Source organism: Anthonomus grandis, chromosome 4 (assembly GCF_022605725.1).
Source record: "Anthonomus grandis grandis chromosome 4, icAntGran1.3, whole genome shotgun sequence".
NCBI lineage: Eukaryota > Metazoa > Arthropoda > Insecta > Coleoptera > Curculionidae > Anthonomus > Anthonomus grandis.
In genome coordinates, this window is record NC_065549.1 from 27,597,363 (window position 1) to 27,617,333 (window position 19,971).

Here is a 19,971-nt window from a genome sequence, read left to right on the forward strand (position 1 = left end):
AATTGAGTATAAGGTTTGGAAATAAGTAGTTAATGGGGCATGTATCTCAAATAATGAACAAACGTTGCTGTATAAAATACTCGACTTTTTCACCCAGACCATAAATATGGTAAATATTATCCCAATTTAGTTCTTCTAGATCAGCAAGATAATCATTCCTGTCAAAAAACCTAAAATTGCGGTAAGACCTATATTTTACTTGTTCATTTTCAACCTTAATCCTGACGTCACAAACTATTGCATGGTGTACGGAAATTAAATCAGCATTCAAAGTATAAGAACGTACGACACTTGCGGGTTTGTTAAAATAAATCACATCAATTAAAGTTTGTGTGTTAGCTGCTACACGAGTAGGCTCATTTATTACCTGGGCAAAATCATATGCAGAAAAGCAATCCAACAAAATATTGTCTGAAAAGTGATTCACATTGGAATCACTTGGGGGGAATAATACTTTGGCGGGAATAATACCATTATCATATTGTGAATATGCAAAAGATAAAATATCGTCAAAACAACAAACACAATGACGTAGATCTCCCCTAGGACGCCTATAGAAGAAGCCGACAAGTAAAAGTTAGTTAAAAAATAATACTTTTATTTTCTTTCTATTTTTACTTTACGACTTTGTTTTCCTTCTATATACAGTATTTCCACATTAATAGGTACAACCATCTATAAAAATCAAAATATAGATGATTTTATGAGGGTTTGTAATTAGCAAGGGTTTATATAGTAAAAATAAACTACTTTATATATCAATATTATTATACGATAAATAACACAGACAGACAAATCACAATAATTCGATTTTGCGAAACAGTGAACCAAATATATTTAAATAAGGATGCTGATATTCAATAAGGAGGAAACCATATCATCTGATGCAGACGATATACTCAAGCGTGTCGTTTATAAATCGCCAAAAACTAGGTAATCCGCTATACTCACAATTGTAAATGTTATTTAGGATCAGTCATAGCTAATGATGGTTAAAAAACATAAAAAAAAACAATACAAAAACAATAAAAAAATAAATTTGAGCCATATTTAAGCGAGTAAGCGCTATAATAGGTGTAGTAATAAATGTAACATAGATCTAGGATCATATTTTAACATTAGTCTACACAAATTGTATTTAATTATTCCCTAATATGTAGGACAGCTTTTATTATAGGTTTACTTTAGGAATAGTTATTATGAAATATTATTTAATATATTTTAGATAGTTTATGTGTGCATGTTTGATCTTTGAATGGATACATCGTATGATTGAGGTAATTAGGTTCCAGTGTATTAGTGTGAATTAGTTTTGAGTAGAACTAAGAGAGTGCTACTATTAAAAGGTCGATGTTGGACAGTTACTTACGAACACTGTAATAGAATGTAGTAAAAAGTTCCTCAAAGTGTTTTTTCTGTTCATTCCTTTCATGCGTAGAACTGGTTGCTAAAATATCCCTTAAACTGGATATTACATGGCGACCCTGCCAGTCGTATTGGAAGGATGAATATTTTTTTAAATTAGAGCAATAAAAAATTACATATTTTTAAAAAATGGGCACTAATCAATCTAAGGAAGAAGTGATAATGACGCAAGCTGGTAATAGTGGTGGCGTAGCGGCCGATGTTCCTGTAGGAAAGTTGCGAATTTCTGTGAGTGAAGGTTTGGGCATAGCAGCCTTCTGCCTCATTTTGGTCATTGTGGTATGGGTTTTGGTGCGACAAGGCAAGAAGATGTTGGAAAAAAAGATAAGGAGAGAAATCAGAGCCAGCCACGAACTTCTGTAGGCTACGAAGTAAAGGAATGGGACAGAATGGAATAAAAGTAAGTCTTTTAAATTGCGTTGATATATTTTATCTTAATTATTATGTTTGTGTAGGAAATTAGATAAATGACTATTGTTAAGGAATTTTTAGATTTAAAGGATATACTTAGTAAATTTTATAATAATATTAAAAAAGAGCCGAAAGATAGACGAGGAAAGCCAGAGAGAATCAATAAGTTATTTTCAGATTTAGCAAAATTAGAACTTAAATTTAATGAGCTAGGAGAAAAATATTTTAAAACGGCTGAAACGAATGATTCAATAGAGGATAGTATAGGTTTTATCAGAAATAATTAAAAAAAATAGTAGGTTATTATTAATAAGTTAGATAGAAGTAGTTAGGCCAGGTAGTACTACTAGTTCGGGTAGTAATACTTATGATATGTCATTAGGAACTTCTTATCCGGTAGGTAATATTGTCGAGGAAAACAAGTCGGGGAAATTTGATTTAAGGACATCCGCGTCCCTCTTACCAAGTATGGATGGTACGGAAGACGTGACAAAAAAGTTGGTTGAAGCTATGGACTTATATAACGATTTTCTAGATGCCAGTGAGAAATCACAATTAATTAAGTATGTTTTCAAGGGTGTCTACAAGTGCTAAATTACGACTTAAAACGCAGTATAATACGGTTGAAGAATTAATCACAGATATGAAAAACAATTTGTTGACTAGAAAGGCACCAGCGGCAATTTCACGTAAATTACACAATGTTCGACAAGAAAATAGGAGTATTAAAGAATTTGCTAAAGTAGTAGAACAATTAATTGTCAACGATGATAGGGTAGTTCAAATTTTGCAACCAATAAATGAAAAATTGGACATTCATTCATTTGCCAATGGTTTAAAAAGCGACGAGTTGCGAACTATTATAAAGGCCAGAATTTATGAAAATTTAAAAGACGCAATAATGGGCGCAAAAGAAGCTGAGATAGGCAGATCACCACAAAATTCTATGTACCACGTACGAGGAAGAAATTTTAATAACCGTGGATTTAGGCCACGACCAAATTTTAACAATTTTAATAATAACAATAATTTCCATCAGTCCCATTACAGTTATAATTCTCCGCATTCACATTTTAATTCCCATAATAATAACAACTTAATAAATATTTAATAAATAATAATTGACGATAATTATTATTTATTAAATATTTATAAAATATTCCAATTTATTTATTAAATATTCCAAAACACGAAGTTTCAAGGACAGTTGCGAGGACGTTCGATGACTCGGGGCTCAGCGGTAGTAAATCGGGGTCGAGGTACGACCATGCATAGAGGCTACTTTGCTGAGGGAGCACAAATTGAGGAAAGTAGTGGAGATAGGTTTTTTCGAGTCTAAAAATGAATGTGATGTGAATTTTGGTATGAATGGGATAAATTATGTATATGCAAGATGTGAAGGACGAATGTTTAAATTTTTGATTGATACAGGAGCCGGCATTAGTTGCATTTTTGCTGAATATATTAGAAATTGGAGTAGTGTTGATACTTATAACAAAACAAAAATACAAGGCATTATCAGTAGGTTCGGCAAATATTTTATTTTGCATTGGTAATGAACATTTTTTGCATGATTTCAGTATTATTAAAACTTTTGATTCTAGTATACAGGATATATTACGTTCAGATTTTCTATCGTCAACAGGAAGCATAATTAATTATGAGAAATTTGAAATTAGTTTTAATTCAGAATCGAATATTAGAGTTACCGTGCCCTTAGAATTAAAAACAGATGACTATATTATTATTCCACCTCGATGTGGAGTAATAAGGTATTGTTTTGTTAGTATGAATAAGGAATGTGTGATACTGAATGAAGAAGTGTGTGATGGTGGCCAGTGGTATTGCTGCACCAAAAGATAAAAAAGTTCCCACAAAAATTTTAAATATAAATGAGAGAGAGGTTAGGTTAAAAAATTTTCGACCAAAAACGGAGAGTCTTTTTAGCTACGACGTATGTGAGTTTCAGAAAAATAGTATAAGTGTGAGTCGAGTACGACAATTCCAATGAAAAGATTTCCAACATTCCATTGACATTTCCAAATGAAAAGATTGCCTATGGGTTTAAAAAGCAGTCCTAGTGCTTTTTCAAGGTTAATGATTGTAGCAATGGCAGGTTTAAATTACGATGCTTGTTTTCTTTAGTTAGATGATTTGATAGTTTTCGGACATTCCTTACAAAATCACAATATAAGTTTAATAAAGGTTTTGCATAGGTTGCAAAATGTCAATTAAAAATTAAATCCAAGTAAATGCGAATTTTTAAAGAAGCAGATACTTTATTTAGGCCACATTATAGCTGCAGAAGGTATTTCACCTGATCCAGAAAAAATGAAGGCTTTAAATAGGTATCCGATTCCGAAAAATGCTGACGAAGTAAAACGTTTTGTCGCATTCGCAAATTATTACAGAAAATTTATTAAAAGTTTTGCACAAATTGCTCAACCTTTAAATAATCTTAGTAAAAAAAAATGTATTTTTGAATGTACGGAGGAATGCAATAAATCATTTGAATTATTACGGCATGCATTGAAAAATCCGCCAGTGCTGCAGTATCCAAATTTTTCAGAGAATAATCAGTTTATTCTAAGAACTGATGCTAGTGGCTTTGCATTAGGGGCAGTTTTATCAAATGGAGACGATGTCCAGTAGCATTTGCGTCGAGACCTCTTAATAAAGCAGAAAGGAATTGTCTGGGGTGTTAAGCATTTTAGACCGTATTTGTTTGTCAAAAAGTTTAAAATTTTAACGGATCATTGACTCTTAATTTATTTATTTAACATGACAAACCCATCTAGTAGGTTAACGAAATTTCGCCTTATATTAGAAGAGTACGACTTCTCAATAGACTACGTAAAAGGCGCAGAAAATGTAACAGCAGACGCTTTATCACGGGTTATTTTAGATTCTGATTGAAGGGAATTAGTGGTAGATTGAGTGAAGGTATGAATGTTATGACACGGGCACAAGTGAGAGATAAAGCGGTGGTTCAATCGAATGACATTAATACATCGGTGGATGACAGGCTTGATCACCCTGTCATAGCAGAAATATTAAAACGTCCGACAGAATCTATTGAGTTGCGTTTAATTACCCAAAAAGAATTTCGAAAATATCAACTTAAATTGAATGATAATAGTAATTACAAACAAAGTAACTTTATATATGATATGACTCTAAAAATAATTTTCTGCAACCAGAAAACCCGAGAAACTTAACAGAAACGAGAACAAAAAATCAAAATTTGTGTCATTATTTTTCAAAAATATATTTTAAAAATATATAACACCATATATCTCATTTTAGCTGTTTCCGATATTTCCGATATTACATTGTCATTTTTCCATTTTCCAAGTCTTTTAATTTTTATAGAAGTAGGCTTTGGTAAAAAACACACATGTCATGTGACATCCAGATAGAAAATTTATTATATTTTTTTGTTTATTTCTCCTGTCAGTAACATATTTGAATTTGCGGTATTTAGAGCTATATAGTGCTCAAATATTTAGAGAATTAAAAAAAAAAGTATGAAAATTACGAAAAAGTTGACATGTTAAAGTGCTATTTTCTGTCTAATGAAAATTCCGAGGCAGCCAGTGAATTATATTTAAATACCTTTCCTGAACGTCGTCAACCAGATAAAAGAATATTTCCAGTGTTAAAATTAAATCTTGTGAAGCACGGAAGTATATACTATCGCCTTTTACACCGTATGAGTTGGTTTTTGGGAAAACAAGTAGACTTCCTTCAAATATTTTAAACTCAAATCGAGAACCAATTTATAATTTTGACGATTATCCACAACAACTAAAATTTCGTCTTTAAACTGCATGGCTAGATGCTCCAAATAATTTAATAGCTTCAAAAAACAAACAAAAGGAATTGTATGATAAAAATTGGAAAAATGTTAGTTATAAGGTAGGAGATAAAGTGCGTATAGAAAATAATAGTGTGGTGGATAAACTTGATTAACGATTTCAAGGTCCTTTTGAGATAGTGCAAGTGGAAGACACAAACCTTGTGCTAAAGGTAAAAAATAAATTTAAAAAGTGCATAAAAATAACGTAAAGCTTTATGACAATTAAAAGTGGTATGAAACTTTTAGTGTTAAAAAACTGTCATATGGTTGGAAAAACATTTTCGGTAAACAAAAACATTCTTCTTTTTTCTCCCCGGGAGGTGTAATAGGTGTAGTAATAAATGTAACATAGATCTAGGACATATTTTAACATTAGTCTAAACACATTGTATTAAATTTTGCTCTAAAAACGTTTATAAATGGCAGACATTTGCCCAAGAGGAAATACAATAAACAAAAAAGTTACTGGCGTAAACATAACGTCACTCATATTTTTCAACAGAAATAAACATAAACTAATCAAAAATCAATTAAAAAAAAATATTCGTGCAACCTCACCTTTACGTTCTTCACTGTATTTCTTACCAATCTATTCGCTCTTTTGATAATTTATTCTTTTCTGCATTTTTATTTGGTTTGGATGTCTTAACTGTGTCATACACATTAATATTAAATTAATATTAACTTTATATATAATATAATATAACATTAATATTAACTAATACTAAGAAATATAATGCTTCTCAACAAATATCAAAAAATTGATATCAATTATTATTATATAATATTGTTTGTATAGCTTCCCTTTGACTTTGACATATCGAGTTTATTAGCGGTCTCGGGGAGATCGGAATGACAGGTCATACGTCAAACGTCAGCGTCGTCAACGTCATTACCGTGATTTAAAATATTTCTTGTTGACAACACTGAAAATGTTCAGAGTGACCAACATCAAAATGACACAACCACTATAAAAATGGCGGCCATCAGGCAGCGGTCATTTTTGGGTATGGTGGCCATATACATTAGCAGTCCTGGTATATTTATAAGTTCGTGGTACAACAGACTCCAAATTAAGATATCTTGTTCGCTTGCACTCTCTCTCTCGCTCCCTGTCAAATTTATAATGTATACTCACATAGTAGGTAGTAGGTAAAGGTTAAGTTGTAAACTTTGTTGAAGACACCATATTAAATATCTAGTCAAGTTAAGCTTCTGTGTGGTAATAAATGAAGAGTTAGTGAGGTCATACAACTTGGCGACGGTTATTCATCTTTTCACATGCACCATGAAACCCATACTATGGTGAATATAATTATAGCCTTTGTATAATACAGATTCAATAGGTAAACTAAGTAAACGTCATTCATTAAACTTCCTATTCATACTTTTTTGCATCTATCCATACTTGGTTGTAAGACAGGACAGATGTCAGAATTATGGTTTTACCGAATTTGACATCCAGCCACTCCTGCGCGTCCAAAGAACAATCTACGGTATCAACGAGGATAGTGTGGTGTCATCCGTAAAACGTTTGGATTTTGTTACTCAACAAATGACAGATCATTTTTAACCATTTCAATGCGATTAAAAGTATATAAAGGAAAAAATTGTATAAAAACATACACATGTTAATTAAAATTATTATCTTTAACCAAAAGATTATTAGACGACTTTTAAATAACAAATTGAGATATGTGAGAATAGGTTTGACGACAGATGAATACATCCAGTGAAGGATGTTACAGGGCAGACTTAATTCTGATGTCTGCGTGATCGCGCACCAGATGGCCATGGAATCTAAAGTGATTCCCAGAGATCGAATTGTCCTAGAATATTTTATACCCTTTCAAGAAAAGTAAAGTAAATTTATTAAAAAATAATTCTTTATTTGCCAACACAATTATTAAAAATCTTGAATTAGCGTCAATAAGAAAGTGGCTAGTATTTCCACTTTCTTGTTGATAATTTAACTTTTATTTAAAGCTTATAATACTTATAGTACATAGTACATATTAAAGCTTATAGTACATAAATTAATATTAAAACCATAAAAATGACAAAATTTATAATGTTTATATAGCATTAAAAAAATAAAAGCACTTTCGTTTGGAAAAAACCAGGGATTTCGTCCTAAGCACAATATTCTGTACACTTTTAGTATTATCAGACAACTTATGAGAAGCTTTTAAAGCCCCATATAATGAATTATTAGGATAAAAGGATTCATTATAAAATAATATTGCAACATTCATTCGACCGCTTGTGTCCATGGTCTCCTGCTGCAAAAAGTTCTCAATATTCCTGTTAATGTACTAAACTATGCAGTTAAAAAAAGGGTAGAATATGGTCTGCAACTCTCCCTCAAATATTCATTTTATAATTTGTTTCTCAGCTTTGAACATTCGAATGCACTTTTAAGTGTACCCCAAAAAATAATGCTATAACATAAGTGCTATTAATTTTTGAGATAATATATTATAGTGCTGCTCCCAACCAAGTTCGGCAATCAGGTGGATACCTGCTCACCCACAATCTGGTGAGAAATCTTAACTCACCAGATTGCATATAAAGAATAATATTTTTTTTTTAAGGAAAATTAAATAATATGCACCACATCTGTAAGACTCCGAAATACCCCCAATAGATAATACTGATTGTATTCCCTCACATGCCATACACACTACCTACTGTCTCCTCCTGAGATAAGATTGTAATAGAGATAGACAGTTACCTTTAATCCCAAATGAAACCAACATCTGATGTCTACAAGCATCTGATGATTTATAGAGCCGAAATTTTTTGACAAATTAAAGTATAAATCACTAACATTTTGCTTCTTATCAAATATTATTGTGTGTAAAGGTTTGTCTTAAATTTGCAAACTAAAAACTAAATCTAATTTTTTTAGTATTTTTTAACAATTTTCTATATAGAGTTTATTTCACCTAAACTTTACGCTCTATACACATAATCTTTTATTGATTTTAGTACCATGTTATGTCCCAGAAACTTCTTTTGGAATCTACAAACTTTCCAAAGTCGATGATATCACTAACACGAGTACTAAATTTGATTATCCACTTAATGCAACGATGGAGGTACAAAATGGTCAAGTGGTGGAGTTTAGTTGTGAGGAAGGCTATCAGGTTCAGGGGTCCAGTAATATGAGATGTTATCATGGCGAGTGGGCTGTTACTATGTTTCCGGAGTGTTCTCCAGGTAATACATATTTCGAAAAAAATTCTGAATTTTTTATTCTTGATGCTTGAAGCTCCATGTATTTTACCAAAAATTTATCACGGTCAGTACATGTCGGGTTATAGACCAGGACTTACTATTGCAAATGGATCAAGTGTTTCTTTTCAATGTGAGGAAGACTATACACCTTCCAGTGTACAACCATTAGAATGTTTAATTGGTACGTGTTATACTTATTTTCGTTCTGGAGGCTTTACCACTAACTAAAATATTATAATGTTTTTAGGTGAATTACAGCCTAAACATCCAATTTGCACCAAAGATGGGGAGCCAATTCCAGAAACTCACTACTTAGGAGGAAAAGATATTGTTAAAGGCGGTGATATCACTGTTGTGGAATATGGAAGTTCTAATGGAAAACCGTGTGGTCCACCTGCGAAGTAAGTTATTATGTTTAGATACTTATATAATTAACTTTAGTTCAATTTCAAGTTTCAATAAAAAAATTTCAACTGCAGCATTCTTTTTCATTTCCAACGGAATTGTATCCGTCTGAATATTTTGTTTTTTTAGATAGCTTAAATAGTTTGAATAATTGCAAATTTTAATATAATGATCAATAGAAAAGTCTCCTTAAAATGAACCTATTAAAGATATATTTGGATGAATTTGCTTACCAGGGAGAGAATTCCATTAACATATTTTTATAATTTTTTACACCCTGTATGCCAAAAGTAAAAAGCATGCTCTCTAGATGGGACGATCATACTCTAAAAAAAAGATACTCCTAGCCAATAGCAATAAACTGAATAGTTTTCGAGAAAAAGCTATTTTTATTCAATTAGGTTTGCCTTATTGAATTTATTTCTGTTATATCACAGTATCTCTAAAAGATAAGTTTTAGGTTACATTGTTAATATGCTGACAAGCAGGCATTAAAAAATGGTGGTTTTCATTTAAAAAATCTATTAATGACGTCATATCTTTTTTGAGTCATCCTGTGTATTTAATTTCCATGTAGAAAAACCCTAAACCAAATATTAAAATCGACTAGTTCGGGCATTTTTTTCAGAAACGGTCCATTTAATTTCTATTGAATTTATCCGCTTCTTTACGGATGCACTGTATATACATATATATAGGGTAGTATTACTAATTTTATTCATATATAGAAAAGGAGAGAGGACCACGGACTAGAAGATTTATTCATTCATTCATTTACTCAAAGTTTAAGCATTTCGTCCAACTCCTTATTTAAAACTTGCATATACGGAGATTTATAGTTCTATGATTTAGATTTTCTGCGAGCTCTTGATGCAGTGTCTTAGCAACTAAATCATGCTGTTCTTAATATTCTGTTGGTGCAAAAGTTTGAAATCCACGTACGACAAACTTTAAATAATTTCTTGTTGCTATTACTTGATCTTGAATAGCCACAACCAGTAGTTCGACGCCATGAATCCGTTCTTAATATTATTATTATTATTATCGGACTCTGTTTTTTAACTTTATTTATATATATTATTTAATTCCCTGTATTATTTGTAAATAATAGTTGATAATAGCGTCGACTTCTGCATTAGCTTATAGATGCTTTCCTTAAGGTTAAGCAATTTTATGTTTTCGATCAGCCTCTTTAGTATTACTCCTGTTGTTGACGCAATAATTAGAACTGTCCGCACCTCTGTCATTTTCCATTGTCTTTGTATCTGGTGTCTAGATTCTTGTACTTAGCAATCTTTTCATCATTTATAGTTTTGTGGTCTATTCTTTGCGTCTGCTTTATTCCTAGATATTTATAGGATTCTTTTTTGTCCATAGCATTAATTATCTGATCGTTTTCTATTTGAAACTCACCTAGTTGTAGTTTACCCTTAATAATGTTTACAGTACGGCACTTATCAAGTCCAAAGGTCATTCCTATATCATCAGATAATTTTTTCCACTATTGTAAGCATCTGATCTAGTTGATTTCATATTGCTGCAAGAATTTTTAAGTCATTCTTATAAAGTAGATAGTTTACTCTTGTTAGTTCCCTATTATCCTTTTTTAGGCAAATTGAGTCGGCTAGAGAGTGGGTTTATAGCAAGGCAGAACCAAAATGAACTAAGGAATTTCCCTGTAATATACCCCTACGAATAGGAATCATATTAGTTCCAATGCAGTTACCGTTGGGCATCTGAAGTTATATTGGTGTTCGCCAAGATGCCATAGTGAATTCTAAAAAGGAAATTAAGTGGTTATCATTATTGGACAATTAGCCGTTCTTTACACCCCATGGCACCCTGTCTGTACATCCTATCTGTTGAGCCGATGTGATGCTATTTGGGTCACAATATCTGTAAATACGTTCTGTAATGCAAGATGTGATTAGTTTATAAAGTCTGGGTAAGCATGTCATTGGCCGATATTTAGCCGAATCTTGAGTGTTTTGGCAGTCCTTGGACAAGAGCTAAGCAAGTCATTTAAAAAGGCGGTCAGTTGTTAATGTGTTGACCATAATTTCTTAATCCAGTAATTATAAACGTGATAAGCTCAGCCCAGGAGTAGTATGTTAATTTCCAGTTATGTAGCTTTCTTATGCCATTAGTCACTTCGTCAACTGAAAATGGGAAAAATGCCATTTGATTATGTTTGACAGTTTGATCCATCTCGTGAGTCAGCCATTCAGTGTCATGTTTTTAAGCTACCTGAAAAAATAGATAACTTCTGTTTAAGGGTGTCTAGGTATTATTCTAGGGTATAGTTTTCTACTGTGTATGTTGTTAAGTCTAGCGCATTAATTCCTCTACTCTTTCTTGTACTTTTTTGTTTTGATACCTCCGATGTATTCTTTTAACCGGCCAATATATTTCCTAATATCTTCAATCTTTTTCAGTAGTCTTCTTTCTCATAGCGGTGTCGGTCTTACATTATGTCTAATACTTTGCTGGTTATTTATCATTTTTAATCCCAAAGTTTTAATGATAGCGGTAGCCGCACAGTAGATTATTAGTTAGTTCAAGTGTCGAACCTGTAAGAATATAATCAGGTATAATTAAGTTGGCAGCATTAACAAGAATAGCCAATTTGCGGTAAGAGTTAACTTAGGAAGAGCTGGTCTTGTTGAGGGGTTTGTGCCTTCATACTCCGCCATTGCATTGCCCTTCTAAACTTTGTTCTAAGTTTAGCATGTACTTCATTATAATGTTCATTATTCTGGTCTTTTTTTTTTTTTTTGAGTTTTGAGTTTTGAGATTTTGAGTTTCTTGATTTATTTATTTCTTGATTATTCACTTCTGGTAATGGTTCCTGGTCTGGTAGATCAAAGTTTTCTTCCGCTTCTGTTCTTGGTCGACTTTGTCCTAAAAATCGTCCCTTATTTCATGTAAGGCCTATTGATAAATATCTGCTGCAATAATAAGATAAATATCTGTTTCCCTTATAATAAAGTTAATTCGGGTTTCTGAGATTAAGTTGTTTTTATGAATAACGCGGTATTGGTCAGCGATTCTTTGCTCAGTCACGTTCGGCAGAATTCGGCATGTAGCCAATCATCTGTTTCCCTAGATTTGTTACCTTAAAGAAAATGCACATTAGAGATTTGTTTATGGTAGATGTCAATTTTTAGCGCTGTCTCGGTAACCCTGCTTGAGTGAGCACTAGCTGAGTTTCCTTCGCAACACCGTTAGCAGATTGGATCCTGGTTGGTGCTTGATGACCCTGTGCAACTCGAGGTTGTAATGAAGCTGTAGTCTCATATATGACAGGAGCCCCCTCCTCAGCACCTTGCCATCGACGGTCCGCACATTCAGCGCCGGCTTCAAAATCCCCTTACGATCCCCAGGCATCGACCTTTCTCCGAGGCTTATTATTATGTTAAAATAAGGATGCAGGTGACAATTATATGAAAGTATTTTACATATGACAGTTATTTCTTTGTTGTCTCTACCAATAATCTACTTAGTGGTATCCATTTGCTTATGCATTCTATTTATCATCTATGATTTTTCTATTGACTTTTCACTGACTCTAAACTAGTCCTCAAGCGCTAGCTATTGTAACTAGGTGAGAAAAAACTTGAGCAGTTTGAAGTCGAAGGTGTTATTATTGAAAAAGAAGCCAGGTTTTTTCCTAAACACCTCAACGTGCGTAATTTTTTAATATAAGCTGTATAACCCTTAATTCCTTTACAACCATCTTTAAATATTTTTTGTTTTTTAGGGTGAGAGGCTCGCTAGTATATCGTAATGGAGAACCATTAGTAGACGATGAAAATAATTTTCCAGAAAGTAGCGAGGTAACTTTTAATTGTATTGAAAGTATAATGGGAGAGAAGACGACATGGAAAATTATTTGTGAAGATGGAAGCTGGATTGGCAGATCTTTAAATTGCGGTAAAAAATATTTCGATATCAAATTTTTATCACTATTTTTAACAGTTTAAACTATGTTAGAGAGAATGTAGGGAGTCGTAGTTTTTCCATTACAAAAATGCTGCTTTTTGGAAAAATAGTCGTTACGTTGTGAATACTTATTCAGAAACTTAGAATAATTATATCGCATATGCCACTTTTTGTTTTTTATTTATAGAAAAAATATTTTTTTTTTAATTTTGAAAAAAGGTGCCATGAATGCGTTAAAATTTTTAATCAAGTAATCACGGAAAAATAGTATGCATTGTATTTTATTACTTGAATCTTTAACACGCTTATTTAAAATTTCTAAACTATTATTCTTGGCATTTACTATTTTTTTAAATGCACCTGATTATAAATGATTATTGAAATGCAGTTTTTCAGAAATGTAGTCAGTAAGCATCGAAAATATTAGTAAACACTGAAATTGCACTTGACAAAATGTTATGTATTATGTCAATTGAAAAATAATTAAAGAACGCGTCAAAACGCAACCTCCTATTCAAGAAATCAAAGCCTTTTATGCTGTTTTATTGAATAATCGCGTTTATTTATGTGACTTGTTATAACAATTTATTCATGTTATAACAATGAATGTTATTCCATTTGCCGAAGAGAGATAGTAATAGGATGTGTCCTAAAATACAAACCTTTTTACGGATTGTGGCTTATACTCTAGGACTGTATTAAGAAAATTTCATTAAATCTAGTTATGGATCATTTTAGTAAATTTTAAACATTTTGAATAAATCGAACCCAACTCGTTCTCCAACCAAACTCGTCTCGATTGTTTTGGCTCCAATACATTTATTATTCCTGTTAACAGAAGATAGAAAAAAAAAAGATTTGAATTGAATTACGAAAAGTCGGGTATTCAGTACCTAGCGCTAGCCGCGTTTTTACAAAAAAACACGTCTCTCAGCATCACCAGGGTTCAGTTTTGAACAAAATTAAATTTCAACGACCTAAATCCATTTCTTTTTTTTTTCAAGTTATCTCTAAACACTTGTATAAGAGGCAATATTATTTTGGGAAACTTGCCGTGTAGATTTCTCTGGGTTCATATTCATCTACAAAGTATTTTTTTATGGAGCGAAGTAAGTACAAAAATCGCTAATCTATACCTCAATAAGTAAGTCTTTTTTAATTTCTTTATCCATTCTATCTTCATATTTACTTTAAGGTTTATTCAATTTGCTTTAATTGCGGTTGCTGTCACTCCAAATATATTTCTGACTTTCTAATGACATTTCTATCATAATTATTATAATTTACTTTAATTATATCTCGTTTTTTTACATTTGTCAAAACCATAATTGTTTAAATTATTAGTAAAATACTTGTCACTTACTACAATACTAGCAAAACATACAAGTATTTGAAACATATGATATTTATGATAGTTTAAATATTGTCTGTTAGTTTATCACAGCCTACTGTGGCAAATTGGTTTTTTTCAAAAATTCGAATTTTTAAAATGAATAAATATTACTTGTGGTACATCGTAGAAAATGTAATTTTGTAGTTATTTTAAAAATGCAAAAATTTATTATAGCGCCAATAAGAAAAAACAAAGTTGTTCATGATTGGCAAAAGGCGAACCGTTTAATTAAAAATCTAAAAACACCATCATGTAGCACAAAAAAAGTGGCAATGCAGAAGTGTAAATTATTTTAAAATCTGATAAGAAATAAGCTCAGAGAAAAATAAAATTGATTCTTCATAATTTTGAATTCTCGCATTTTCTAATCGCCATATTGTTAAGCTCAAAAATATCTAACTTTGCCCCAATTTAACAACCTTTGTATCGCTTATAGTTTGCGAGATCCCCATATTGAGGGTCGAATTTGAAACACAAGTATGCAGGTTGACAATTTAAAAACTTGAAAAATTTCATATATTTGGAATGAAAAACCAAAGCCGTAGCAACTAGATTATGTCGTGACTCAATAAGAAAGGTTCTTAAATTTAAATTAAATTTCATAAGTTTTATCCTTATAAACTGTGAATACTGCAAGAACCTGTTGACGACGACCCGGACAGAAGAATCCAATGTTATGAAATAATCACATAGAATTACGGTAGAAGCTCGACTAATTAAAATTGTTAAAAATATTTGGTCACAATGATGAGTGTACTTTTTATTTAAATGGGCATTAATAAGCAAAACTGTGGTTACTGGAATGACGAGAACCTATATATATTTAGAGAAGGGCATACCCAGTACCCCCAGAAATTTAATGTTTGAACTACTAGTAGTAGTAGTAGTAGTAGTAGTAGTAGTAGTATATTAAAAGATGGTATTATCAGCCCAATATTTAGACCAGGAAATTTAAATGGCGAAACGTATGCTGGCATTCTAAAGAGGTCTATCAAATCACTAATAGTGCGGGAGTGGTTCAATGATCATTATCCTCTTCGTTTTTATATCTTTCTATACACTTAAAATCTGTAGTTTTTAAAACGTAACCTGAGGCACTAGAGCAACTCCAGCATAGAATAATTCAGGAATGCCGTGCTTTATCCAGAGCAACATTTATAAATTTACGTAAAGGATTTGAAACTAGGCTTTAATATTGTCTTGCCAATGACGGAAATCATTTTTAACATTTAATTAAATTATAAAAATTATTAAAAATAGTGTTTTTATTTATTGTTTTCCTTTTTAAACAGAGAAGAATTTTATGAAATTTGGCTTTCTATGGTATCATTCGAAGCATTATTCAAGAGCTTCAAGATTATATATTACTCGATCCCCGTTTCTATTCTATTACATCACCCCTTGGATAGGGGTTGCAGATAAGGGTCAAATAATATGCTTGTTTTTGTCCCACCTTCATTTTAAAGAAATTGTTTACAGCGTTTTTTTTATTCAGTTTTCGTTCGTAATATTAGGGTTTTAAATTGTCACCTATATACAGTGCGAGTCTTTAACTGGAAATAAATTGACTAATTTAAAGATGTCCTTTTTTTCAGAAATCTTATCGTACACGTCGATTATTATTTTATATTGCCTTGAAGAAATAAATGTTTATACAGGTCGTCTCAAATGTGAGATGTAACATCCTCGATTATTTTTTTAACCCAACCTAAACCTATGCTTTTAATAATTATTATTAAAGCATTTACACCTTGCCTTTAAAAGACATTTAACAAAAATTATCTAATTCGAAAAATCAATTTAATTTAATATAAATGGTTCGACATTGTGATAACAAATAATTTATAAAAACAAATAAGGACAGTAAGTGGTACATTCGATTCATATTTGTGCGGCGAAACTGTTAGTCGTTTCACAGTTTGGTGTTCGCCATTTATAAAATGCGATACTTGGCTGAAACACACAGCATTGAAATTGAAATGATGATTGGCTACGGAGATAGAATAAGAACACAAAATGGAGTTATCCATTTGTTCAAAGAGAAGTATCCTGATTTACCACCCATATGGCAAAGTAGCATAAGCAAAATCGAAAAATAATTCCCGGAAAATGAGCATTTAAGACAAACAAAATATTATCGCCGGAGTGCCCCAGTGAAGAGGACAAAATGAATGTTTCTTTCTTTTTACAAAAAAAATCTTCCCACTAGGTAGATAGCTAGGGAACTCAAAATTAGCCAGTCTTCAGTTGCAAGAGTTCTTACGTCTGAAAAATTTTATCCCTATAAATAACTATCCTCCAGGAATTCACCCAAGATGATCCAAATAAAAGATACGCCAGTTTTGCGGAAAAATAATAAATCTATTAGACAGGAATGTTCTACAAATAAAAAACGTCCTATTTTCTGATGAATCAAGTTTTATGTTGAAGGGTGAGGTAAATCGTCAAAATTGTTGTTATAGTGCAGACAAAAACCCACACTAGATGAGCGAAGGCCACACCCAACGCCTGGAAAAAGTCTACAACTAAAAAATGTTTGGGCGGGGATTGTTGGTGATTGAGTCATGGAACCGATTTTCTTACAAGAAACTCTTAATGGAGCAAGATATTCAATTATAGCAATAGAATTCTTGCATGAGAACCTCTTACCGAATTTGGCTATTTTGACCATTACTGTATAGAACCTGACGTCCCAAATAGAAACATCTGGTTTCATCCGGGCGGGCCAGCTCATTTTGCAAGACCTGTCCGTGAGTTCCTGGGTGCTATAGTTTCAAGACCAAACGGGACAATATTGAGGATTTGAAAGAAAGAATAATACAGAAGTATAGGCTTATTTCCGGCGAAGTAATTAAAAGTTTTCAAAACGAGTTTTAGTTGCGTTAAGGATATTGTCAGTTAATAAAGGGACAATAGTTTAACCACTCATTAAAGAGAGACTATTGAATTGAATTTTAGACTGAAAGACTTTTGAAGGCAACAAGTAAAAAATTGAAAAACTAAAATTTAGCACGCATGTATAATAATTTGTTGAATACAAATATATTTTTGTTGGGCTATTACTGCTATTATTTTTTTTTAAATCACTATTAATAGAAAGAATTATCAACCAATATAAAATTAATAATTATTACAGATGCAGAAGATTTAATGGCATCTCAAATGATAGTAAATAATAGCACCTGCATATTCCGAAATCAAGAACCAAATGTGATCTCCTTCTATAATGATCAACAAATTAAGGAAGATGTTGTTGAGTTTCCTGCAGGTGCAATTTTGATTTCTAGATGTATGGATATTGGGAAATATGCTATGGTTGGTAAGTTGCTTAATTTGTTTATAAATATATAAAAATTGATATTATTTACTGAAACTTAAATTTTTGCTTACGCCAGTAGACATTCCTAGTGGATATAAACAGCATGAACATAGATCACCTTTGGACACACACAGAATTAACACATCTTAAACATGCTTTTCATATACTTAATATATAAGGTATGTGCTTAATTATAAATATATATATAGGTTGGGCAATTGAAGATGTGTTGCAAATCTCATATTCAATCGGTCATTTGGAATTTTTAAGTCTTTATTTTTATCAGTGGTCTATGACGAAAGCTTAAAAATGAAAATGCCTTGCCTAACCTTGTTTAACCTTGCCGTTTTTTGTGAAACTCTAAATCTGCTCTTCTGGCTAAAAAGTCGACCAGAACAAATTATAGAAGAAAAAGTCTGGATAATTAACTGCGCTATAATTTACTTGCAGAAGTTTAATTGATCAGAATTTAACTATTTTCATTTTTATTTTATACATTTTTCTATATTACGTATTGTTTAGCCGAAAAATCATATGGGAAAATCAGCAAGAGTGGAGATACACATTTGAATGGTTAGGCTTTTTTCATAAACCACTAGCGATTGACAAAAACCAATGGCTGCGTGTAATGTTTATATTGTTACATCTTCTATATTCTATATTCTTCAATATTGAGCCTTATTCTGAAAATTACACACTGAACATTAAACAGTCACCGAGTTATTAAATAATCGTTATTTGTTTGATAATTGTTAATATGATTTTAAGAAAATTGGTAGAAATGAGTGACTAAGCTTCATAAACTGATTCTATTCAAGATATAATTAAGCTTTCGGAAGTAGTAGTATTTCACCACATTTTTAATGCAAATGTCGCATGATCATAGTCATAGATACGACATCCCCGACCCTAACGAGTATAAAAAAAAGTAGCAGTTGTATAAGATTAAATTAAATAAAGAAGACTACGATGCGACTTTCTAAATAAAATTATTTATTGTATATTAATCAAATGAGCGTGCATAGGCGTTGGTATTTATAATAAATCTTTTTGTTCCTTTTGTTTCTTGTAAATTTAGTTTTTCATTGGTATGCGCATTAATTGATTTGATAATGCTATCAAGTAAGCGCTAATTTACTAGGGAAGATCGGCCCTGCTTAGATTGAAGAGGAAGTACTGTTTTATTAACTATTCACATATAATACATATAAGTTTAGGTTAGGTAGACTGTTAATTATAGATAAAGAATTACCTAAACGTTTATAATTTTATTGAAGATATAAACGAATAATGAGGGATGCAATATTTTATAAAATTATTTACAGCTTGAACAAACTAAAACGGATATTATGCATGGTCGCAACATAACTCTTGCTATTGGAGCTACTTTACGGAAATTATGAGATGAGCAGAACAAAGTACAAAAGCAAAATGTTACCAAATAGCATAAACGATAATAGTAATTGTTTAGAGATACCAGCTTAAAATCTACAGGCTGATGATTTCTTAACATACATGTCCGGCCAACAAAGGTCTTACTACCAGTACAAGATCAAATAATAACAAGTTTAAGTCACAAGTTAAAAAGAGAATGATAATAGCATTTCTCCTACCCCTCTGCTACAGTTCGGCCAAATTAAATGAGCCCGAGAGTCGAGGAACTCGTCTGGCTCGAGTTGTAACGGCAAATGGGGAATCGATAAACTATTGTCATTGTATCTGACGTTTGGCCTATGAATTTCTATAGTATGTTTATGCATGAGTATTTCGGCACCCAAGGAACTAATTTGCCGACGTTTGCATATGTTCCTGGTAATATTGAAAATTATTTTTATTGAAACTTGGCATAGAGTCAAAACCTTCTTCTCCAAAACCTCTGGGTTGGCAAAAAAATCTCTTAATAGATTCTCCTAATCATCGTTTATTGATCGCTGATTTGATGATTGCAGACGAAGAAGAACGAAAAGGAAAAGGTTT

The 19,971-nt window shown here is 31.8% G+C and overlaps 1 protein-coding gene and 1 long non-coding RNA gene across 4 annotated transcripts in view; one reads left to right on the plus strand and one right to left on the minus strand.

The window, feature by feature from the left end:
• Positions 1 to 6,345, minus strand: part of LOC126734980 (uncharacterized) — a 31,875-nt gene extending 25,530 nt beyond the window's left edge. Inside the window, exon 1 of the long non-coding RNA XR_007660241.1 lies at positions 6,254 to 6,345. This is a non-coding gene — a long non-coding RNA (uncharacterized LOC126734980). The remainder of the gene's footprint in view (positions 1 to 6,253) is intronic.
• The window catches only part of LOC126734965 (uncharacterized), a 202,465-nt gene that overhangs the window by 152,593 nt on the left and 29,901 nt on the right, over positions 1 to 19,971 (plus strand). For all 3 annotated transcript variants that reach the window (XM_050438833.1, XM_050438831.1, XM_050438832.1), the window contains 5 exons: positions 8,687 to 8,917; positions 8,970 to 9,116; positions 9,183 to 9,336; positions 13,101 to 13,273; positions 17,812 to 17,994. In XM_050438833.1, the coding sequence (XP_050294790.1) occupies positions 8,687 to 8,917; positions 8,970 to 9,116; positions 9,183 to 9,336; positions 13,101 to 13,273; positions 17,812 to 17,994 (888 nt within the window). The remainder of the gene's footprint in view (positions 1 to 8,686; positions 8,918 to 8,969; positions 9,117 to 9,182; positions 9,337 to 13,100; positions 13,274 to 17,811; positions 17,995 to 19,971) is intronic.